The 24,332-nt window shown below is 51.8% G+C and overlaps 2 protein-coding genes and 1 long non-coding RNA gene across 4 annotated transcripts; 2 read left to right on the top strand and 1 right to left on the bottom strand.

The window, feature by feature from the left end:
- The first annotated feature begins 232 nt into the window (after positions 1-232).
- On the top strand, positions 233-4,348 carry LOC119108494 (uncharacterized). Its single transcript, XR_005095302.1, has 2 exons — positions 233-321; positions 2,995-4,348. It is a non-coding gene; the product is annotated as an uncharacterized LOC119108494 (long non-coding RNA).
- A 766-nt stretch (positions 4,349-5,114) lies between these two features.
- Positions 5,115-12,147, top strand: LOC119107919 (proline-rich receptor-like protein kinase PERK2). The gene is made up of 4 exons (XM_037231510.1): positions 5,115-5,131; positions 7,141-7,894; positions 8,955-9,105; positions 11,000-12,147. Exons 2-4 carry the CDS (start codon positions 7,405-7,407, stop codon positions 11,112-11,114), a joined length of 756 nt encoding a protein of 251 aa, XP_037087405.1. The 5' UTR covers positions 5,115-5,131; positions 7,141-7,404; the 3' UTR covers positions 11,115-12,147.
- Positions 12,148-12,474: 327 nt separating this feature from the next.
- Positions 12,475-16,372, bottom strand: LOC119108721 (keratin, type I cytoskeletal 10). 2 transcript variants are annotated; one of them, XM_037232350.1, is made up of 4 exons: positions 16,272-16,372; positions 15,443-15,812; positions 14,293-14,541; positions 12,475-13,857 (listed from the first exon to the last, which is right to left on the bottom strand). In XM_037232350.1, the coding sequence occupies exons 2-3, from the start codon at positions 15,797-15,799 to the stop codon at positions 14,305-14,307; spliced, it is 594 nt and encodes a 197-aa protein (XP_037088245.1). In that variant the 5' UTR covers positions 15,800-15,812; positions 16,272-16,372; the 3' UTR covers positions 12,475-13,857; positions 14,293-14,304. The 2 variants fall into 2 exon arrangements, with proteins under 2 accessions (XP_037088245.1, XP_037088246.1); XM_037232351.1 differs by lacking the exon at positions 16,272-16,372 and adding an exon at positions 16,157-16,224.
- Positions 16,373-24,332: the final 7,960 nt, after the last annotated feature.

The following is a 24,332-nucleotide window of genomic DNA, read 5'->3' as shown; positions in this document are numbered from 1 at the left end:
GGTGCGCCAGCACGGCGGCGGCGGCGGTGGCAAAGGCGGTGGAGTGCTGGGCCTGCTCAGCGCCGTGCTGCTGCCGATCCTGGTGCTGGGTGGGGCGCTGCTGCTGCTGGCCGCCATCGCCTCACTGGTGAGCAGCGGCAGCGGTCGCTCGGCTGACGGCGATAGCGGTGAAATGCTGGCCGACTGGCAAGCCCACCTCCAGCGGCTGCTCCTCCAGCACATCGACATGCTGGAGGCGGAGGACTGCGTGCCGCGCGTCTTCTGCGAGCTCGGCCTACACGCCAAGCCATACCAGTTCGCCGGCAAGGAGCTCCTCATGAGGTGAGCTTCTGTGCGGCGCGGCCGTCTGCTGTGGCACGGCCGTCTGCTGTGGCACGGCCGTCTGCTGTGGCACGGCCGTCTGCTGTTGCGCGGCCGTCTGCTGTTGCGCGGCCGTCTGCTGTTGCGCGGCCGTCTGCTGTGGCGCGGCCGTCTGCTGTGGCGGCGGCCGTCTGCTGTGGCAGGGCCGTATGCTGTGGCGCAGCTGTCCGCTGTGGCACGGCCGTCTGCCGTGGCACGGCCGTCTGCTGTGGCACGGCCGTCTTCTGTGACACGCTACTCTTCCGAAGTTCTGACTATTTTGCTGTTCCCTCCCTTAGCATTGTGGCACGGGGCTGGTATGACGGACGCGTTGGCGTTTTACACGTAATCAAACATCAAATTATGCATTGGACGACAGGCTAAATTTCTAGAAAAGTCCTTTTCATACACATCTTATCAAGGGGATTCATCTTTTAGGAGGATGTCAATAGCGCAAGGCATTGTTCGACAATGCTGCAATCAACCAACGTGATTAGGTACTCGCCGGTTGAATCCAATGCAGCGACTCCTTTTATTCACTCCCAGAAAGTTATCCTAAATGCATAATCCAGTATAATCAGGCATAACTGCAGACACTTCTGCCGCTACGGAACGGCGGCGGCACAATCACCCATTAGCCGCCATTATCAGCGGGATTGCAAGTGATCTAAGACAAAAGTTCCGCGACAGCGTCGTGTTCGTGCCGCCGGCCGCACGCCAGACGCCCTCTCACGGCCACGCGGCCGCTCCGCCGTCGCCTCGGCGTGCGCCAAAAGCGGCATGTGTTCACCGGCCGCAGCGCGGTGACCGAGCCGGCTCTGATCGCGTCGAAGCACGGCTGGATCGTCGATCGGTGCTCGCGGGCCCGGCCGACCGCAGACCACCTGGCGCCCAGCCACATTCGCCGGCCTTTTTGCTTATCCGGTCCGACGGACAGTTAGTCTAACAGTCTGGTCTCGGCCGAATTCGTCCCCTCCGCTCCGCACTCATGTCTGCCTCCTCCCAGCACTGAGGAGACCGTGTGCGTGGCCGTCCACACTGGCGAGGTCGAATCGAAAGGCGAATGCTATAGCCGATGACATCCCAAAGCGTTAACATCGTATAGGCCCGGAAACTATTACGTTATGAGAGGGAAGGGGGGGGGGGGGGCGAAGGTAAGGGTGCGGGTATTGTCGAAATCCCCTAAACTTGGATAAATTAGAATTAAGCCTATGGCTGTGCATGGGACGAAGCGACTGAAAGTTGTTCTGAGGCTCACCCTAATCCTGGGCACACTCTTTCGCTACTGCAATGATGCTTCATTAAATACTTGATAGTACCCATTGGACCCATCTGACGCCCAGAGAGATGATGCAAACCTTCCAGGGACTCCTCGCCTATTCCGCAAAACTTCCCAAATCTGAGGGTTTCGCATTATTCCAGAATATCGCATAATTCTCCCCAACTGAAGTGCCTCTCAAGAATCATGTCTTCGAAATTTCAGGGATCTCCGTTGTTGCCTTTTTGTCTTGCGCATTCGACTGTTTTCTAACAAGCACCAGGGCCTTCGGGTTCAAACATGAGCCGATTGATTCAGAGGGTATGCCCCACGTCTGCGCACTACCATCCTGATTGGCGTCCGTGCATACGACATGGATTAATTCCTCACCAGTTACCTTTCATGCTTAGCAATTGCGGTAGCTCGGACCTAAAAAAAACGCTAGTTCAATGTCCTAAAATGCTTTCGTCGATGTGTGGTGGGATAGTGTGGCATTAGGTAAATCACATATCAAATGCGTGTGTGCGGCAGGTTTTCAGGATGTCCTGTACCGCAACTGCAGGGTTTTGTCTGGCCCATTGGGTGTAACTGTGCTGCGGAGCATCGGTAATGGCACCCGAGAAATGTCCTCAGAAACGTGAAAAGTCTCAGCGACAAGTCGTTGTCACATCGATCTGTTCCCAATAATCCGTTGTCGTGTTTATCAGCGGATTATCCTGCCTTCCTAGCCACGATCCACTTATCCTTGAGGATCTCAGCGATGATCAGAACGTCTACAAGCTAGATGGGAACACCTTTCCAACATCCGATCCACGGCCCTAATGAGGGCACTTAGATCGCCAGCGGGCATTTGACTCCCGTGACTGGTGGATCGCCTCAAAGCAGAACGGGTCGGCGCTAGTGCGCATGCGCCGACAGCAGATGTGGGTCGCGCGGCCGCAAACAAACACACAGTCAACTGGTCAAACTAACGGGAATGGAAATGAGACAGCGGTCCTCGTGTGCCTCCTATGACGGCAGATGCGATCACCGCAGTAAATTTGATTAATTATCCGTATTGGAAGGCACGATTATGCGCCCGGTGGTTGCAGTTATGGTCCTCCTTATTCTCAGAGCAAGTCATAAAGGCAAACGCAGGCCATTTGCCGGTGATGAAGCGAATAAATCTGTCCTACATCGTGTGGAAGCCCAGGAAGACATAATCTTAATGTTTCGAAGTGCTTTGCTTTGTTTTGACTTCGTTGCGAAAAAGAGCAGTTTTATCCACACCACCCATCACAAAAAAACACCTTTTTATTTGATGATCCTGGCTCGTTCCGCTAAACCAGTCGCACAATGCAATGGCACTTCATTGGGTGTTCCGAGTGCATCAGCTAACCAGTCTCTTTCCTTCACAGCCTTGCTGAGCGCTACACTCCCGAACTTCTTCAGAAAAACGTGTCAATACTGAAGAAGGCGTCAACGGGCGTCTACGACAAGAGGCAGTGCAGGAAGCTGTTCAGGTGTAATACCCCTGAAGCGGTGTGAGCAGATAAGCGTGTGTGGAACAGGTCAGCCGAACTCTCGGCTGACGGTCACGAGGCATATTACAGGTTGTTGGTTCGTGCGGCCCTATATGTACAGATTTCCTCTGCACCGACCAATTCGCACAAGAGGGCCTACCTCAACCAATCACTCGCCTTGATTGAAACGTGCCAGTTTTCGTTGAAGGCTTGCCACTTTTCCGGAAAGTCTTGAGTCATGTTGTGATCGGTATGTCCCCACTACAGCGTGCATTACTGTAATAGTCCCATTTCGAGCCTTTACAGCTTACTGATGCGTCTCACGCTCTACAAGACAACCGTCTGCCGATGTAAAGATGTTGTTTGCACGCTCATGTCGGTGGAACTACAATCCGCTGAAATGCATATGTGCATGTGGGCAAAAGCTGCCAATGCTCAAGATAAGCTATTAGTTCTTTTGTCCATTGTCTGCGTTCGCGAAATACATGTACCTGTATGTGCCTGTGCTGTGGCTTTGATGTTTTTGTAGCATTTGTTGTACGCCTCAGGAGCACCTTCGCTCTGAATGCGTATCGCTGTCGCGTCATCCTAAGTCCGTGTACCGCGATTGATTGTGTTTTGTCATGCCATATGTCCAGTACATGTGTTCTGTCAGTGTCTTCGCCTCCCGTCATCAGCTCATCATGATATTTCCAATAACGTCATCACGGATCGCCGACGCGTTTCCCGACTCGGGATAATCATCAACACGTTGTCCCTTTCTATACTCCTTACTTGCATGCTTGGAGTGAGAGGAACGTGTTGTGCTTGTGGATATCATATTGTCTGTGTACCGTATTTTAACTATGTTAAAAATGGTGCTCATGACCATATTTATATTTATGGCTCTCTCAACGCTGCAGTTTTCTTAATGGGTCATTGATTTATGACAGAGGCTTTCCATCAGAGAAGATCATGTTTTCTTCGTCAGAGCAGTTTCAGTGTCTCATTGTCTGTGCAATCCAAGGCCCATAACTGTTTGTCCTGTGGTCCAGTTCCAGTTCTGGTTTGGGCCACTGATCTTGTCCGGGTCTGGCGAGGGTCTGCTCAGATCTGTTCTGCTCACGCCGCCACCTCTTGCAGCAGTACTTGATGCCCTTACACCGCAACCAAATCGCCGACTGCGAAATGAATGCATAGTCGCTGCCTATTTGTGAGCAAGCCTTCCACAAGTGAATGAGGTCAATACAATGCCGTCCACTGGGCTTTAGAGTGTTTGTTTTCTTCAACTTGCTCGGAGATGTTCGTGTGGATTTTGCATTAAATCTCGTAGAATGAAACACAATTAACAAATCATCGGCATCTACTGACATCCAAACATCTGCAGTAATTTCTTCGAGGGTCTTTATCTGCATCCATTCAACTTTTTTAAGGCCGATGCGATTACAACCAATGCCAGCAATGTATGTGTTTGGTTTTTGTGCGCTCATGAGTCTGAGTTGTGAGTCCGGAGTTCCAGCCTGGCACATGAACGGCTATCTCACTCACTGCTCCCAGCATGTAACATGGGTGCCATGGCCGGGATCCCAAAGACCGACCTTCCTTTCAGTACAACACATTTTCATCGCTATTACACGCGGAACAGGATGCCTCCTAGATTTCAGATTTGCCTTAGGTTGGTGAATAAAACTGCGCGCGCTTGTGAAAAGCTCGGCCCTGGTAGCTCAAACTGCCAGCTTTGGGCAAATTTGACCTAGCCCTCTCCACGGTCGCAGCATGGCTGAGCTGCCGTCTCTTCCCTATGACGCAAGCACCCGGACCTGTTCGTGTGCAGGACCATGTCTGCCGGAGGACGCAATCGGCGCCATTGTTCGAGGGCAGGGCCGGCAGAGGATGGCCAGAGGCGGGGGCTTTCACCCGGAGGCCACGGCTCGGCGACCCAGCGCTGCTCCTTTCACTACCGATTTGTTTACTTTCAAACAGGACAATAATTCGGGTTTTCGTTTTTGGGCTTTAGTGTGTTCGTGTGGAGCCTGCTGGACGAACGTCTCAGGTGAGTTGCCCAGGATGGGGAGGGCTCAGACTTCCAAGCACAGACTACAGACCTCTTCTGTAATCATCGCCCGCCTTGCGTCTCCGCGCCTCCGTCTTTGGCAGCCCTTTCCTGCGTTCAGTCAGTCCCGTTTCTCCAAGAAAACCATGTTTCGCGAGTGAAACTAGCGCTCCGAGTTCTGAATAGAGCGCTCGTGACTCGTCACAGCTCTGACCCTCTTGGCGGTTTGTAACCCGGGGGCATTGTGACTTGGCGCGTATTCATGGCTGCTGCCGTGGGCCAATGTAAAGGAAGTGCCGCCTCATGCTGGCTGCGCGGCGCGGGGCTGGTGGCCGAGGCGCGCCTAACGCAACGCATCCAGGGGCGGCGGACTGGGGGTGAGGGATGGGGAAGGGAAGAGGAGGTCCGCAGCTCCACACAGTTTTGGAAAAATCTGTCATTGGCTATATGACATTGCGTGGAAAGAAATGGCTGCAAATTAGCTCCCCTCCCACCACCCCTCTCCTCCAACTCTGAAAAGCTTCCAATCGCCTTTAATTGCAGCAAAAGTAAACTGTTTTGTGAGCTATGGCTAGGCCTTGTGTGAAAGGAACATATTTTCGGGAACTTTCTCATGCATGCCCACCGCTAGCGCAGTATTTGTACCACTGATGCAGCATGACAAACGCTCATACTTTGCTGCAATATTTGATTGGAATTGGATATCACATTCTTGGCATGTTAACATTGAGATACTCTTGTCGTGTCCCGCCTCTGGATATCTCCTGAAAGCCAGGTGGTTCCGAAAGAATAGAGCATTCACATGGATGGAACAATGCCACATTGCTGTCATACCTACGCATCAGCTCTTCCATGAATTCGAGCATTATGATCTTGCACAACCCAGCAAGTAGTCAGATTCCAAAGCAACCAACGCTCCACGCTCATCCCACCACTGCTTCGGATAGCGGTAACTGCAGTCGTTGACTCCGGTATATCTGGGCTGGGATCTACAGGCGATGCGTTAAGTCTAAAAAGCTTCCAATTCACAACTAAAATTTTTTCACATAACATTCAAAAATCACTAGCTGCAGAAGCATTCTTTCTTCCATTATTTTTTCAAGAGGCCCTAGCTGTGAAAATGCCGTTTCAAAGTCTTCTCGCTCTCATTGCCTCCATAAATGTACCGGATTCGATTCGATTCGTGTGAGTTAAGAAGTTCTAGAAAAAAGTCCTGTTCCACCTGCATTGCACTGAATGCACCTGGGCCTGATTACAGTGGAGCAAGAATATAGACTGCGCATAATCTACGCCATGTTGTACTAACTAGGCATTGGAAAAACATAATGTGAGCACTTGGATCCTCTTCTCGGATGGTCCGATGTATACATAATTTGCAATGATACAGGCTTCTCGCCGCGCTCAATTCATGACGCTAAGCGTCTTCCCGTTTTGGAACAAAGATCAGAGATGGATATCTAGGTCCTGAGATTTCCATAGCCTTAGTATGAGTACAATACACATGAGCTACATTTTTCCAACAAATCCTATTGCAAATGCTCTGGGTTTGTACTTCAATTCAGTAAAGCGATTACGTTTGCTCACCATTTCCACTGTTGGCTGCTACAAAATTATCCGATTAAATGAGCAACAAAAAAAAAACATTGATGGGAATTAAACGCTTCTTATCCAAACGTTGTCGTCTGAAGTTGTTTCCACTGGATTTACTGATGCTGGAGCGATCGTGAGCCCGTGGCTCTGACCTCTAACCCCGCCGCAAAGCATGTCAAGGCCACGTTCCCCATCGGCAAAGTGTCCTACCTGATTTATCACGCATGACGTCATAAGTGCCTGCGTCATACCCAAGCGAGTTCTTCCAGGCCGTAGAAACTGCTGTGGACGCACGCACCTCGAACGACACAGATTGCAGCTTGTGGACAGCTGTGGGTACCAGGGGACGCAACTGAGGTCAGCGCGCCGCACTTGGCACACGTGTCGTAGAGTTATGACGCCTAGCTCTGTCCCTCCAGGAATGGCTCAGCTGTCCGTTCTGCTGCTGGGTGTGGGTCTGGCCGTAGCCCAGGGCGCGGGCCCGGCTCTGCCGACCGTCCGGGACCCGGGTTCGCTGCAGTACCTGCTGAAGGACCGCCAGGGCCTCTTCCACGCCCGGCCGCCGACGGCCGCTCCTCAGCGGTTCAACCAGCGTCACAGCGGCGGCCACCTGGCGCACGAGGAGTACAGTCGCGACCACGAAACCTACGACGAGCCGCACACCAACAGCTACCAGGTCTACGATGAGCACCGTGAAACCTCACAACAACAGCTATACAGGCCCCACGCTTCCAACCAAATCAACACCCACGGCTTCCACACCAACAGCCACTCCTCCTTCGACAAGCCTCACAGCCCCAGCCACTCGAGCTCCAGTGGCTTCGCGCGGCCCCAGCGGCTCGCCGCCGCCGCCGCGCACTATCGTACCCAGCTTCGCCCCGCACCCTGCAGTGACCGCCCCGCCGGCCACGCCGGCCGGCCCCAACCGCGACGGATACGTGAACTACGCCACGCCGGAGCCGTACTCGGAGCCGCACGCCGAGTCGTCGTACCCGGCGGCGCAGACGTACGGCGGGTCGGGCGGCGGCCTCTTCAGCGGACTCGGCAACCTGGGGAAGTACGGCGGCGTGATGGCGCCCGTGCTGCTGGCCACGGGCCTGCTCTTCCTGTTCCCGTCTGTGAAGAACATCACCAGCACGAGCAGCCGGCGGCGACGCGATCTGGCCGCACCAGGTACGGATCACTGATACCCACCCGGCTCCAACCGGCTCCCACCGGCTCCCACCGGCTCCTCACCGGCTCCCATCCGGCTCCGCGCGAGACCGCTCACCTGGCTCCCCGCGAGGCAGCGCACTCGGCACCCCGCCGGCTCCCCACAAGGCAGCTCACCCGGCTCCCCGGGCAGCCCCTGCATGTTACACCTGATTACCCATGGCTCCCCGCCCGACGCCTCGCACGGATCCTCGCTTGGATTTATGCCCTACTCCCTGCACGGTGCCACCGGCATTTTTTTTCTGACAGTGCCGAAAGCCATGGCAGTGTGGAAACGGAGAGTACGCATGAGGACGTCCGGTTGCCTTACTTCGTGCACGTCGGGCTTTGCATTCTCCATGCACATGGGCTCTCCTAGCTGTGATTCACGAGTGCTTCTATGCAGAACGCATCCCATTTGCAGGACGCTCTGGTGGGGTTTTGCTCTTTATGAACTTGATGATGCCATGGTTTTTGCTTGTCTGACGACGGCCCTGACAATAATAGTGCTTAACTGGTGAACACCATGCGTCTGGTCATCGCCACTTGGCATTCTTTTTACGTCGGGAGACGGGCAAGAACTCCTTTTGTCACTATTGTCAAGGCTCACTCATCATAAAAACTGCTAACCACCTGGCGAGGCATGCTGTCAGTTGTGTTGTGCTTCTTTTAGCCAACTCGTGTGCCTCATGAGTCAATGCTGAGGGTTTTTTCAAACACAAATATTGACATTCCATACGGATCCGCACATGATTCGGGCATTCATGTGCAGCTCACATGGATGTTAAATAGATGTGTGCTTTTTGGCTTCTGCAGTCAATTAAACGTTCCAGACTACACATTTCACAACGTCAAGAATGGCCATCAGCGCGACATGCTCCGCGTCATGCCCAAGAGAGGTTTGATATACAGGACCGATGCTTTGAAATTTGGCCTAGAATCGTGAAAAAGACGCTGTTTATTTAGTCTCGACTCCGCGACTCCCAGCCCGTTTCCCCTTCCCGTCCAGTACCAGCAAGGCCTGAGCATCGGCGGATTTCAGAGGACGAGTCAACCGACCGCACCCGGGACCTGGTGGAGCGGCTGCAGGTCATCTACGCATCGTTGGACGAGGACGACCTGTGCACCAGTCGGCTCTTCTGCCAGCTGGGGGAGGTGATCGCCGACTCTCCCGACCCGGCGCGCATCATCAGGTGAGCGGCTATCAGGTCAAATGAGCGGTTCTAAGGTCAGGTGAGATGTTATCACGCCAGGTGAGCGACCTTCAGGTCAGATGATCAGTTCTCAGGTCAGGTGAACTGTTATCAGGTCAGGTGGGCGGTCCTCAGGTCAGGTGAGTGGTTCTCATATCAGGTGACCTGTTATCGGGTCAGGTGAGCGGTCCTCAGGTCAGGGGAGTGGTTCTTATGTCAGGTGACCTGTTATCGGGTCAGGTGAGCAGTCCTCAGGTCAGGGGAGTGGTTCTTACATCAGGTGAACGGTGCTCTGGTCAGGTGAGCGGCCTCCAGTTCAGGTGATTGGTCCCATGTTAGAGGGAGCAGGGCCCAGGCTGGATGATCGCACCACAGCTGTAGGCTAAGTAAACAGCCCCCAGATCACTTGGGCGGTCACCGGACCGGTTAAGCTTCCCGAAGACCACGTGGCCGACCCCTGGGTTAGGTGAACAATCCTCTGGTTGAGGCGGTCCCAGGCCAGGTGAGCGATCATCATGTCAGGTGAGCGAACATTAGGTCAGGTGATTGATCATCAGGTCAGGCGAGCGACCATCAAGTCAGGTGAATGATCTTCAGGTCAGGTGACCGGTCTTCTAGTTGGATAAACAGCTCTCATGCAAGGCGGGTCTTTAGGTCTGCTTTCTGAGCACATCACAGATAATGGGACGGACTTAGCAATCTTATCTTGCTCTTTTGAGGACGAAATTGACACTGATAGACCGGAATGGGCGCAATTGGGCTAGCGATTTCGTTTCGAACGATTCTGCTAGCCTGGTTAACACAAAAGGCGGCCTCGTAAGACATTATCTGATTGGTCGGCGCCGAAGTGATAAGGCTTCCAACTTTCCATTAGATCCAGTGCTGTTTCATCACTGTCTCCCAGATTATGCAAAGGGTCACTTAGTTTAGAACAGCCAACCTCTTCTAGTGGTGGTAATCTAAGGACTACTTATCCTTCAGCCAAACTCACGCCTGTTGGTGTGAAATGAACCGTGCCCTACCCTTACTCAACTCAACTCATAACTCAACTTTCAATCAACTTACTTTCTATTTCGCTTCTAACTCAATTTGACGGCCTCCTGTGCGCTTTAAGCTAACTTTCTTCCAGGTTTAATGCACGTTATGCTCAGCTGATGCGTGTCCGAGGGTCTTCACGGTCCTGTTCGAGCTGGTGGCCCGAATAGGCGAGCTGCTGGTATTACATTGCCCAGCGGACCGGAATGTGCCGAAACAGTGCGCACGGATCTGGCACAGCCGGTCTCGGCGGACCCTGAGCTCGCGCCCGCCGCCCTCCGCCGCGGCCGGCTGCGGGGCAGATCCCCGCCCTGCGGCCCCGGGAGTTCGGGACGATATGTGATGGATTTGTGAGGTTTTTGCAGCTGCTTGAGCCATCACGGGCCAAATGCCGATGTTATTGCAAGCATATTGACTTTCGATATGATTGAGACATTCGATTTTCGGCGCGACGAAAGCGAAATCTGATGCAAAAGTAGTGATTAGCGGTGAAGCTAACTCACAGAGGAACTTCAGCACCAAGCATCGGAGATGAAAGCGGCATGTCTGTGACTTTTCGAAACAAAATAAGATCATGTTAACAGCAGGCTTTGCTCTGAGTACCCGAGCCATTTGCATGTGTTTATATGCTTACATGTCATACAGCGCAAGAATGTCCACATGCATTGCGCACGTGGCTAAGCGTCATATGAATAAGAAAATGCTTCCACAAACAAGCCTTTTCTGACCTAGGATGATGTTGCAGCCTGGCTGGCCATTAACAACCATGACGTCAGACTTCGATCACATGCATCTCAGCCGCCTGGTTTAACCTATAACTGCCGATAATGTACATCTAAGCGCATCCTTACTTTTTCAGATACATGGACTTCTTCTATCCTAGCAAAGATCTCAACATGAAGATCATGGAGAAGGCGGCGTATGCCGAAGACCCGAAATGTCATCTGCTGGAATGTGACACCTCAACCGAATAGCCGTCCACTCCGGGGCCTGACGTGGTGTGAATCTGGAGGCCGCTAGTTCCAGTGCCGCAACACAAATATGGAGTTGCCAGCATGACGTTACTTGGTTGAAAGAAATAACAGGGCGGAGTGTGAGCCCGTGAGTGGCCGACACGGCCGTCGCGAGGTGGTTTTGTCAAGTAGTTGCGTAGTGTGTAGTGCGTAAAAAGGCATAGTAGATTGTTGCATACCTCCCGTTTGTAGTGCATTGTATGTTGCTGAGATCCTTTATGGAGGTTGACTGGCAAATTTCAATATTGTGCCGCCAGGGGCGCTAGATGTCGCACCTCTGATTCAGGCGCTAGATGTCACACCTCTGATTCAAGTATACCTGAATCAGAGGTGTGACCAAGAGTGTGACAGATCACCTCCGCTCACGGCGTTGGGTTCTCTGGAGCTCGCTCTCACTCAGCGCCCGCCTGTTTCTCATGCGAGTGGTCTGATCACGCCGAGGGAACAGGGCCCGGCTCGCAGGCATAACCAGGGATCGCCCGCATGCGAGTAGTCTGATCATGCCGAGGGAACAGGGCCCGGCTCGCAGGCATAATCAAGGATCGCCAGCCGATGTAACCTTTGTAGTGACCAGGTGGGTGGGTGCGTGGAGATGGGGTGAGGCAGGGAATGCAGGCCACTTTGGTCATGGCTGGCCTTGAACTTGCGGTGTTATACATCATAGCACCAGCGTACTGAGGCATTGGTGCCTCTGCTGAACACAGCTTTTGTCGGCTATTCCATGTGTATCTTAAGCTTCGAATGTTGTCACTGTCTTCGCCACTCGCCCGCGTGGCTTGACAAGTGTTCCTAGCTCATTGGGATCTCTTTTCCTCGACATCTTGCCTTTCTTCAGCAACATCACAAATTATCAAGTTTCCTGCATCACTGTGACCTGATATGTTTGACATTCCCCCATTGTTTTCTTTGATCACAGGTGCATTACTGCCTTCGGGAACTGTTGCGTCGTGCTGCGCTTGCTCTGCTGCGCGTTGTTTTGTTTTTATTGGACCGTTCTGGCTGAGAGCAGTTTTCGAATACATTGTTCTATCTGACGCCGATTCTGCTTCCAACACCCGCTGTTTTTCGGTTCTGCGTTGATTTGATAAGGAACGGGAGATATTACAAATCTTGGTAATCAGATCACTTTGATTTCGAATATGGTTAATAAAAAACCATTAATCACATAGGCAATTAGCTGGAAACAGCAGCGCACGCAACATGGTAATTCTGATCCGCTGGACTTGTCGTCGAGTTACATGAGCGAAGTTCTCTCAGGTGTTTTCCCAAAAGTAATAGCTTCCACGTGCAGCGCAGGAGTAACATTCCACAAAGCCTTTGGTTCCTTTCAAATATGATTTATTAGCTGGCCGAGCGAACGCGAGACAGCCTCGCCCCGAGGCAGCCCCGAGGCAGCCCCGAGACAGCCTCGAGACAGCCTTGCACGCACAAATATTCAGACGATTATTCCCAGGTCCACTAGGTCGGAACGGCTCTTTTGTACATCACGACCCTGGCGAGGCAGCTGCTGAAGCGCTCGTCGACAGCAGTTGACACCATCGTAACACCATGTCAGTGGCTCGGAGAAGTACAAACGTATCACATCCATTGAGCCATGAGCCCTCAACATATATGTCTTAGGGCCATACAGAAATATCATAACATCAGCAGATGAAGGCAGTTGGTAGGGTGATGTGCTGACAGTGTAATAGTGTTCTACGGGCATTGGAACTACCTGTCTATGGAAATCATCACTCCCAAACACCGGGGTCAAAGGGAAGTAAGCAGGCATGGCTTGTGGTGCATGTGGAGTTTACTGTTCACGACTGCCATGGCCATGGGATGAAGCGCTGGTGTTATCATGGAGAGCATCGGTGAGTGTGATGGCTTGGTGAGCAAACTGAGTGCGTTGAGAAACCGCTGTCGCGGGAAAAATAAATTCAAGAGCAATAAATAACATATCAACACTTTCAGAGGCGTGGATGCGGATGATTACAAACTCACGCGGCACATGGGGACAACGACAAACACGAAACAAAACGGGCGGCGACGAATGAAGACGCAAACATGTATGTCACGGATGAACGGAAGGACAGTGCGACGAAAACGACCAACAAACAAAAGTCACGGGCAAACGGAGAGACGAACGAAAAACACTAGACAAACAAACCGGCACGCGGACAAACGACGAATTAAAAACACCAACTGAATAAACAGGACACTGATCGAATAGACAAAACACAGAGACAAGCAAACAAAACATACAAACAGGTCACACGAACGTCCACACGAACGTCGTAGACCTTTTACTAACGGACGGACTTACGGACGAATGAACGTGACCTAACGCATACAACGGACGTACAAGTAAGCCGGCCGCCAGTGGACGGCGCCCGCGGCGCGGACGGACGAACATGAACGCCGGACAACAGCATCTCGGACAACAACATCGCCTGCACCCAGCCTCGGCGCGGGGCAGGCCTACAGCACACAAAACTTGCACTCGCTGCCGCCCGAACCGCAGCCCGGACGGGCCTCGTCACCACCTCGTGCTCTGTTCAGCGCAGGCCGCTCAATCCACGACCCCGACCTCGCATCGCCGCGGATGTCTGGCGTCGGCACAGAGGTGGCTGCTCTTGGTAAGCCGTCCCTGCTTCACCGGGCTTGGTCCCGAACTCCTCTTTCCGCCAGTCATGCTTAAATAGAATGCCGGATGCATGGTTCCCTGGAAACAGGACGGCGGATGACAGTTCGGCTTGGACTCGCTCCGCGTTGGTCCTAAGAGTCCTGCTGCAGAGCGACAGAGCCGCTCCTCCGCGCGCGGCGGCCCGCCCCTCTCCGCGGCTCAGTGGGTCAGGCGGGGTGTGGGGGACCCCACAGCGATGGTGTTGACGCGTAGGGATGGTCATTTACCCCGGATGGCCGCGCGCCGACACGGGAAACGAGGCCTCGAGTCCGGGCGGCGGGGCATTGAGGTCACCAGGGAGGCGGCGCGAGCATGCTGTCCATGGAGCACCGTGTGGCTGACTGCAATGCCGCCACAGGCGGCGATATGCGGTATGGGTGGTGTGCTCGCCACGCCACAGGTTTTTCACGAGAAGCCGCCGAAGCGGCAAACGGTAACAATCCCCGATAGGCTGGCACATCAGCCAAGACCCACCTGCTTAGCTCGCTACCACCTTTTCGCGATGGACTTGATAGCGAAGGTGGCGATCCTGTTGAACTCCTGGCTGTGGATGAAGTCGTAGAGCTCGTCCGGGATGGTGGGCAGCAGATCCCTGCCATTGCCGTTGTTGTTGTTGTTGTTGGCGGCGTAGGCGGCCGCGGCGAGCAGCCCCAGGAGGCCGATGCCCACCAGACCGACCAGCAGCAGCGGCCCGATGAGGTCCAGGCCGCCACCGCCGCCGCTCTGCAGGACACAGCACGTCTTTGAGTTTCGGAGAGCGGTGCTGACTCAAGTGCACGCGACACTAAGGTGAACTGTTCAGGCACCGCCAGCGTTCAGCGCTTGGTTTTCAAAACGTTCAGTGCGTGGGTGTCTCATTACAGATCTTTATTACGGAGGACGGAGAAAAGATTTAAACGTTGAAAGATTGCGGACTCAGCTTGGTCTGGATGCACTTGTTCAAATAAAAATAGATATGAAACCAATGCAGGTGTACCATTTTTAGGCACCGCACTATCATTTACAGGCCTTTACCATCCCCACCAAGAACAGATCTTAGAAAAAAATCTTAAAAGAAATCCAAACTGAATCGAGCTAAAAATATTGAATTCTGCCACTGAAATGCCGTGTCTACGGCCCGGAAACAAGATGCGCGCGGAAAGCGGTGATAATACCGAGTCTCGACACTCCGTCAGGTTTGGCTATGGCTTCCAACATGTGCAATGAACGGTTGACGCCAAGACAGCTTCAAGAGGCTGATTTTGAAGCCCCTATCTATCAGTATCTTTATACCAAAATGAAGGTGCAGATTTGGTTTTTCCAGATAAAACTATACGTGTATTTTTCAATTTCAATGTAAAAAAATGGACATTTTCGACCCTCTTTTCCCAATCCGTGCCGTTCGGGTAGCTACTTTGAGCGTTAAATATAATAAAATTTTGCAGTCGCGGACTCAGGTAGCACAAACAGTGCGGTGGAAAATTTACAAAAAAGCGAACACTTTGAAGCACTGAGGTCTCCATTACGATTTGCCATTGCATCTGCACACGGTGCATTTCACTGGTGCCACACTATTTGCTAGGACCAGCGTCTGTGGATGTTCTTTTCGTCTCCGATAATTCGGGGTCAGACAGGGCGATCTCACCGACTGGGGCCGGTGCTCCTGCACGGGGTAGTAGTAGTAGTAGTAGCCGGTGCTGCCGGCTCCTCCGGCACCCTTGGAAGGAGCCGCGTAGCTTGTGGAGGCGGCGGGAGCCGCGTAGCTGGAGGAGGCGGCAGGAGCCGCATAGGAGCTTCCTGAAGAGCTGTGCCCGCCAGAGCTGTGGCCACCGGAGCTGTGCCCGCCAGAGCTGTGGCCGCCAGAGCTGTGGCCACCGGAGCTGTGGCCGCCAGAGCTGTGGCCACCAGAGCTGTGGCCGCCGGAGCTGTGGCCGCCACCACCAGTATCTCCCATCACGAGGCCAACCGAGGCCAACACGGCTAACGCGAGGAACGCCCTCATTGTGCGGTCTTACCTGAAAACAGATAGGCAGGTTTAACCTGACGGAACATGCCCAACAGTGGCACACCTTGCAGTGCTCCGCCAAGGGGTCACTCGCTCGATAGCGGGCAACGCAGAGCAAAGGCCGCCGGGGACCCGCAGGCCCTACAGAGGGCAACGCTGAGTCCATGGGCCCAAAGGGTGGCCAAGAGGCCACGATGCAAGCCCATTGCTAACAGCCAGCTTAAGTCTACGGAGTCCAGAGACGAGTAAACGTTCTGAGGGTGCATGAACTCTCTGACTGAGAGCGGGCCGGGCACCGAGCCAGAGTCCAACAGTCAGCCTGCGTCGACACAGGCGTCAGCACCGACCGCCGACCTGAGTCCAGAGCGCTTCAGCGCGTGCCGAGGGATGCCCCGCACCGAGTACCCGGTCGATTGAGGTAGGTCCCACTGGCACACAGCCGCCGGCGCGCCGCGGCGCCACCACTCACTCTGCTGCGCGTCCGAACCGGCCAGGACTCACAATGTGACTGAGACGCCGGGCGCGGCTCGATGATTTTTCAACTCCCGTTGTCCCTATTAGCTGTGATATAAGGCGTAGCGACGCGCGCCCAGACGGCCGCTCCGATTGGTTGCTGGCCCGGAAACCGGGCTGCGTGGCTCGACGGCCGCCTTGGGAGCGTCGGCGCCGGCGGCCGGCCGGCCGACTCTCTCCAGGGGCCGGGTCGGGCCGCGCCGAGCCGTCGCCGCAGACGGCGGCCCGCCGACAGCTGTCGGCAGCTGCGGCAGCTGCGGCGGCTGATCGACAGCTGTCGGCCTGGTGACCGCTCTCGGCGCCAGGGATCCAGCTCGGCACGGGCAGACGGAGGTTCCTTTTTTCCAAGGCGGCAAGGAGATTTAGAGGCCTCCGAAGGAGATCTGGGGCCCTATGACCCATTCCCAGTTTGACCAAAAGTTCGTCGGATTTCACGTGTTTTTCTAAAGGAGCTCTGGCCTGGATCTATATGCTTAAACAACACCCCTCTTGACCTGGTGGAGCCTCCGATCTTTCCAACCAGGCGCTCATTTTGGGCCAGCAGGACCTCCTGCGTTTTTTCATGTGCCTCGCATACATCAGATGTGCCCTCTCTTGGATTAGAAGCCTTCTATCGACCAATATGGCCTGATGTAGCCCATCTAGGGCCTCCTCCAAGGGAAGGTGTTGTCTCCTGTGTGTCTTGAGAATGCTTCCTTTTCGTTGGTGGCGTTTTTCGCAGTCGATACTGATTGGATCGTCGAGCATTCTGTCGGTATTATAAGATCCCTTAAATTCAAAGGGAGGCAAGCAAATGTGCTTGCTGCCCTCGGCACATAATAGGGGAAACGAGTGCCCTCTACCCCCCGCTACCAGCTGACACCACCCCTGTGAGACGGGGCTGCGTTGCCGCCAAGTCACGACGCATCCGTCCCCAGGACTGTCAGCTGTCTCTGCCGGAGTAAAGGGATTTTTCGCGTTTTCCTCTTGGATTTTGCGTTACAGCGTCCCGTGCGTATTTTTATGCTGGCAAAAGCACCCTGAAGGCTAAACGGGCGGATAGAAATAACATCATTTTACATGACGGAGCCTAATATAACTTGCGGCAGAAATCAACCTGCTGCCTAAGCATGCTTAACCATTTATGATCTCAGCCAGCATTTTGCAGTCCCTGGTACCCAATCTTACAAGGTTTCCGTACCGGCTTTGGACAGGCCGTCTCGGAGCATGTCGGTCGACTAAGATAACTTGACCATCTGCAGGACTGGAAGTAAAACTTTCTCTGCCTTTCCTTGGATTTTATCAGAAATAGCCTGCAAAAACATTCACAGCGCCCCTTAACTGTCTCCGGTCTGCTAACGGTCTGCGGACCATTAGACCGCCGCTGGGCTCCAATTCACGGGAGTCCAGCGGTTGTCGGTTTGCCCTTTTTTATCTCGGCCATAAACCGCATAAGCAGCATTTTTGCACCTTGACCACATACCGAATCAGAGGTTTCACCCATTCACCAAATATTTTTGGCCACATTTGAACCCCTTGCCTGTCTTAGGACTTTCTGCACTTGTCGGAGACCACGATCATCTCACAACTCTCGACCATTTCCATTTGAGGGACCATCTATGAAGGGTTTTAGATGTCTGCAAGTGTAGGGTGAATTTCAGTTTTGGACCCTTCAACATTTTGCAGATTTTTAGCCATTTGTAACACGTGATGATTTTGATGCTTAAACAATTCCAAATGCCTGACGAGCACAAAGGACAATCTCGTCATTGTAACATCCTTTAACCGTCCTGGTGGATATTAATGTCCTTGACCTCCACCCGCTTGGCTCTCCTGTGACCTTCGACAGTACTAGACCTTTGACTTTTTGCCTCTTCGGACATTACCCGTCCCTTTAACCGTTTCGGAGGCTCCCATCAGCACCGGAAATCCTTGTCCTGCTAGGGTTCTTTGAAGCGCTAAGGCCCCGCGTTTTAGATGCTAGTTAATCGCCTTTTAAATGCATTTTGTTCCCACCCGTTCTCTGTTCTCTGTTCTCTCTTGTTCATACCCGTTCTCACTGGCCGTCTCGGGACACCTTGAGCGTCTCAGGCTGCCTAACTGCATTGGGACCTCTAAATCATATTGCATTCACTATCTGTCTTTTGCCAGTTTGACATTTTTGTGCGCACTTCATTTCGAGATGGTCATTGAGATCGCACTTCATTTCATTTCGCACTTCACCATATTTCGAGATAGACCACCGTTTATCAGCAAGCTTCTCAAGGAGTGGTGAGCTCCTTTCAGATTTTTTGTAAAAGATTATCTGTGTGTTTTTTGAGGTCCTTTCGTTTGAACTCGGGGCCCCTCAAGACCTGGTGAGAAGAGTAGGGTTGCGTCCCTGTGCCTATACATAGGATACCATACCGCATATTAGCTGGACTAAAGAAATGTCAGTTACAGCTCTCGCCTTCAATCCTTTCACAAGATCCACAGGAGCCACTGAGGCACTTCAGTAAAAAAGATTCTTGCTTCTCAGCTACACAAGAAGTCTTCCTGGAGCTACCTCTGGAGGATGCGAGGAACTTAAATTTTGACAGACCATGAGAACTTTGCAATTGAGAAAAGTCATCAAGTTTTTGAACGGCACCTCTAAATGTTTGTAATTCAGCTGCCAACAAAAAACTGGAAACATGGAGTTGGGCCTCACATGACAGGAAAAGCGGTCCGCTCTGTACAAGATCGGTATTTGTGAACAGTGAACAAATGGGGATAAATAACACTGCTAAACGGGACTAGAAGTGGGGCAGCACTCTCGAACTCCTTTAAGTTCTGACGTTCATGTCAGCACCAAATCAGTGACCGGTCAGTTCAAAAAACGTATGCTTTGCAGCTGTTGGCGCGGCGCATATAGATGGGATTGACTCTGGACTTGTTACTCGTACCAGGCTCCCAGAACGGTGTATTTGCCGTGGGCCATGTGGTGACCTGAGCGTGCCACGCCAAAATGGTTGGTCACGCATTTCAGGTTGCACTTCCAGCCCACCAGTACGGCAGAGTGTGGCGACAGATCCAAGCCACTGGTGGAGCAGCCCGCTGCAGGAAGAGCTGTTTCAGGTGCATTACAATGATGCATGGGAGCCTCTCAATCAGGAAGTTCTTGGAGCCTTTTGGCGCTTCTCGTACGTGGAACACGACGGCTTTTGTTCTCTGTCAGGCTCCCATTCCTTAGAAAAAGGTCAAAGCAGTCTTACAATCACACCTGGTCCACCATGGATGCGGTCGACGGGCTCAGGTACCAGAACGGACCAAACGCCACGGACGCGCGGCTACACAGCGTGTGCCGTAGCGTGGACCTGCACTGTACGACAGACAGGTCAACGAACTTGGAGTTCTTCAGGAAAGGAAACCCTTTCGGGCCTTCAGCGGTTACTGGTTAACACTGATGCTGTCATCAATGTGAGCAGTTTTGGACTTGAGTCGGTTGTTGACACGGGCTACACGTCCCGTGTTAACTCTCCAGCAGGTATCTGAGGGACTCCTGCGCGTCCTGCTGCTGACAGACCATGCGTTGGGTCGCAAACTGCCGAAATTGTGCCTCCGATGGGGAGGACATCAACGCCGGAGCAGCCTCATCTGAGATCTTTCGTAAGCCCCGTTTTAGTGTGGCGAACGCTCTGACGAGAACACCCTTCATGGCGGAAAGCCGTTTTCTGGAATTCCCACGGCGACGTGATCTCAGTAGTGAATCGTGGTAAATGGAAAGCTTTCCACCACCGTGTGTCAGTCTGACCCAACAACCCGAGCGAATGAGGTCTAGCCGCATGTGTCGATAAAAAACACAGGGCAAGGTGGGGGGAGGGGGGGGGGGGGGCTGTGAAACCGTGTGCCTCGTGGCATGAAGCTGGCATTGTCGGTCTCGGAGCACAAGCCTCGCCCGTTCCCACGGGGCAAACCTATTAGTCCCAGCGGTGAGTCAACCGTTTTCGCGCATGACTTGGGCTGATCGTTACAGGGTTTCGGCCACAAGTCGCCGAGAAGATGGAACTCTATCCAGGCCGGCGTTCTGTCCAGGTCAGCGTCGGCGTTCTAATGCCGTGTATCAGTTCAGCATTCGCGGCCATGCTGCGAGTATGCGCTATGCAACGCATGTGCGTGGTGGTTAGGACATTTAAGCAGATCCATTCTGGCTCTAAGAGCAGACAAGGTTCTGGCAGCGGGTCCGAACTAATTCCATTAGCGTTTGACCGTTTACTATTGCACGTTTAGTATTAAGGTGCCTCTATTCGTGGTTTGACCTCAGGTCATGCCTCTGACGCTCAAGAATCCGGAGAATCTGGTGCAGCCGATGATATAAGTGACCTTTTACCTATCACGAATACTTAAATGTCAGCACATTCAACGCTGATGAAAGATGTGCACGGTTAACAAGCAAACCCTTTCTAGCATCAGTTCACCTCAACCATTTTCAGCTTATCGTTGGGAAAAGACTAGACATGGCGTGTAATAAGATATCTGGCCCTACTGATAGTTTGACCTCTGATGATGTGAGAGACCATCAACGAGATGCGACGCGACATCTACTGTAATGACTTTCGTTCAAAAGCATTATTTTAAACGAGATGACAAATCAACATAACTTGCCAGTTGGGATAAATCAAACGCAGGGCACATTTGCAAAAGGCTGAAATGATGCACAAGTACCTACTTAAGGCCTAACTAGCACATCTTTACTTCAGGCCATGAATCCGGCAGTGTTTGACTATTCGGCAGTCAGCACGTACCGAATTTGTTAAAAATCGCAACTAAGCCAGAAGTACAAACGGTACTTAGTCCGCATATGCTCACAGATTATGCAATTCTCAGAGGTATCCATTTGGTCTCGGATCACCTAACACAAACTACCTAACACAACCCAGGGTGGAATTTTAAAGCCAACTGCCATGAGATGGACTTGTCCGCTTTTGGTTGTCTGTCTTCAATTCCAGAGTGCACAACATAAAGAAGCTGACATGCGACGGGTATAACTATAGCCAATTTGCCCAATACACACTCTAGGCCTAGTCTAGACCAGTCCTAGTAATTTATCTACGAAGTTGTTGGCGATAACAAATGTCCTGAGATGCATATGCACAATGCATCGTCATGAAGACCGGCACCAATGATTCTGTTGCCCGGACATCAGACGATGGTTCACAGGAGAACCGTGCCATGGATTCATGCTAGCCTCGATCGAAAGTGGACACCTTTGTGCTGGCATTTTGTCTGGACAGTTCACCCCAGACCCGAAACCGACGGTACACGAGCGATCTTAGTGTACTTTGTTGGTGACGCTTTTGGTAGTCTTAGGCCAAGCAATTAGATATCATGGAGAATAACGTCTTTTATTTAGCATAATCTATTATTTTTTACAAAAACGATACCTACTTAACTTTTTAAAGATTCGAACCAAACCTCTTTGATGGATGGATTTCTGTGGCCAGCGCTCGGTCTAAGCGTTGTTTCTTACGTAAGATCCAACCCCTACCATCCAATCGTGAAAGTCCAAGTCAGCATCTTTGGAGTTCGGGACGAAAGTTTAAGGTGTCGTTTTGCTCAGCACGGTCGGTGCTGCTCTCTGACATCACTGGCCTTCAGGGCGGCCGCTGCCGTCGGCCGCAGGCCATGCCATTCAAGTGCAAATAGCGAGCACCTATAGCGACTCGAACCCACCCCGCCACGGTTGGGCGGAGCGGGAGGCAGGCGCTGTGACCACCTGAGCCATCGGGACGGACAGCCTCAGCTTTCAGTTATTTTCCGTCAAGTTACGCGGGCGTCGAGTGCAGAGGCAGAGAAGCAGCGATCAAAGTCTCCTTGGCCTGAAGTAAAACGTTGCATTAGTTGGGGGTCATGTCGGTGAACGTGTGTCGTAACGGTGTAATATGATTGAAGCAGTGTTAAATTTTCGTAATTAGGCAATCGTCATTTGACCTAACCGGTGCAAAGAACTGAACATTGTGGCACCTTTTGCATCATAAAAGTCGGACGGCTGGGAGCGCTTTTAGAAGGCGGTTAGAATTGTTTGGGAATTCAGCTCAATTGGCGAGCATCCAAATATGCTTTTGAGTCCGCCTCCTGATAGCATAATTCGTCTGTTTTGACCCAAATTTTACCGACACGACCTCGAAAACAGCCCTTGGATCATAAACCGCAAAGCTTAGAAACCTGATGTTAGTAAAACGTCTGTAAGACAGTACTAATAGCCTTATTCCTCGGAAAAACTGGGAGAATGAAGGTATAGAGAATGAAGATTTTCTCCGAGGAATAAGGCTATTACTGCAACCTTATCTATGTGAATGATGTTCCTCGCACGTGCACGCAACAACTTAAGTTATTTAAAACGTATGTAAATGAATATAAACTCAGACGTCCAAATTTGCATTAACGTGCTCAGAAGTGTTTACGAGTTATTTCGGAATATGCTTAGGGGTCTCTAAGGTTTCAAAGAGCTGCACATGTCTTTGAAATGCACTTTTTTCATAATTTGGGCATGAGGGTAGCCGGTTGAGTACCCTTTGTTCAGATGCGGGCCAGTTTGAACCGCTGAGATCTCACAAACTAACAGGGCTAGAGGCACCGAATTGACAGGGTGGGTTAACCTGTATGTGAGCTCGCCTTTGTCAAAACTTGAGGTTCACAGACCATGACGTTCTGCTGGAATGTGGCCAAACAATGTCCAACTCCATATTGGTGTCCGAAGTACCCCCAGGCCTCCTCATGCAAACGCCTTGAACATAGATACCTGTTCTAAGCAAAATGTCACCGGTGCTCGTTTAAGCTTAGTAACCTTATTTGATCTTTAGAAGGTTTTGGTGACCAAAAACTCATCGATTGTTGTTAGCCGGCCCGTTAAAGTAGCAGCAAACTTCACTCTGGGAACGCTTCTGCTTAATTATTATGTATTAGGCCGTTATTCCATGCTTGTGAATTTCGTTATATGCGACCAAATTACAAGGTATCAAGAACGTAATAACAACTAGATATGCTGATAAAACAAAAACGCCTTTTGAGTGAGGAGTTACAGCTGTTTTGGTAGCTCTCATGACAGCCCATGGCTTTTATCCCCGCTTACCCTATTTTTTGAGCATTTAAAATTTGATACCAAATTATGTCCTGTCTTACAACGTTTGCATAAAAAACATCAGTTGGCAAAAGGTCACTCAGGGCCATATCATGTCAGTAGCATTGCTGACTGTGATAAAATCAAACTGACTAAAAATGATTTCGAAATAATTTGGAAATTTGAATTTGAATTATGTGTCGATAGCTATCCAAAGTGGGAGGATTTAAAAAACCAAGGGACATCTAAATTATTTAGGTCAGTGATGTGCCCTGACCTGAATGAAGCCACTGATAATAAAAAATTGACATCTGTATGATGAAAAGAATTTGAAAGAAGCGTACACAAACTTTCGCATGCAGAAAGTTTTCATTTAAAAAGTTGTTTCGTTTTTATATTGATCGGACGTTTGAAAGCTGACCCAAGGACAGTTTGATTAGTTTTGACTCAATAAAATGTGTCTGATGATCTAAAAAGTCATGCGAAATTAACATATCACCTAACACTCCGTTGTCGCATTAACTGAAGCTGCTTACAACCATGACCTGAATCTGATCTGCTACAGGTCAGTTAGCCTATATGTAGTGTTTTACGTCAAAGGATTGTCTATTCAATTGCCTTCAGCTAGACAAAGTTTGGTATGGCCACCCTGTTGCGTTCGAAAGTAATTTTGAAAACGCATTAGGGTGATCAATCTCCCTCGCCCCAACCCACCCGAGGGCGCGTAATGATAGCATTAATGGACGCGTATCACCTCTCATAATGTGCGAAGATGGCAGCGTGCAAACTTCGCTATTAAAGATCGGTGGGAAAGCACCCGACATATTACGCAAGACCGTTAAGACCCAGCCATCAGTCGTGACCAGAGGTCGAAGGGTGCCGGCTAGTGAAACAACCTTGTTTACCGCATGTCGCCCGTCTTGCGCTGTAGGGGTCTTCAAACGGATGGATCCGCCCTGA

Source organism: Pollicipes pollicipes, unplaced genomic scaffold (genome assembly GCF_011947565.3).
Source record: "Pollicipes pollicipes isolate AB1234 unplaced genomic scaffold, Ppol_2.1 Scaffold_6686;HRSCAF=7923_pilon_pilon_pilon, whole genome shotgun sequence".
NCBI classification, from domain to species: Eukaryota; Metazoa; Arthropoda; class Thecostraca; order Pollicipedomorpha; family Pollicipedidae; genus Pollicipes; species Pollicipes pollicipes.
Note: the sequence above shows the minus strand (reverse complement) of the source record. Positions and strands in the feature narration are given on the sequence as shown.

Coding starts and splice junctions, on each gene's coding strand:
- LOC119107919 (XM_037231510.1), top strand. CDS start 7,405: ATGAGCACCGTGAAACCTCACAACAACAGCTATACAGGCCCCACGCTT. Junction 7,895..8,954: donor ACGCGATCTGGCCGCACCAG/GTACGGATCACT, acceptor GGCGGATTTCAG/AGGACGAGTCAACCGACCGC. Junction 9,106..10,999: donor GACCCGGCGCGCATCATCAG/GTGAGCGGCTAT, acceptor TTACTTTTTCAG/ATACATGGACTTCTTCTATC.
- LOC119108721 (XM_037232350.1), bottom strand. CDS start 15,799: ATGAGGGCGTTCCTCGCGTTAGCCGTGTTGGCCTCGGTTGGCCTCGTG. Junction 14,542..15,442: donor AGGAGCACCGGCCCCAGTCG/GTGAGATCGCCC, acceptor TGTGTCCTGCAG/AGCGGCGGCGGTGGCGGCCT.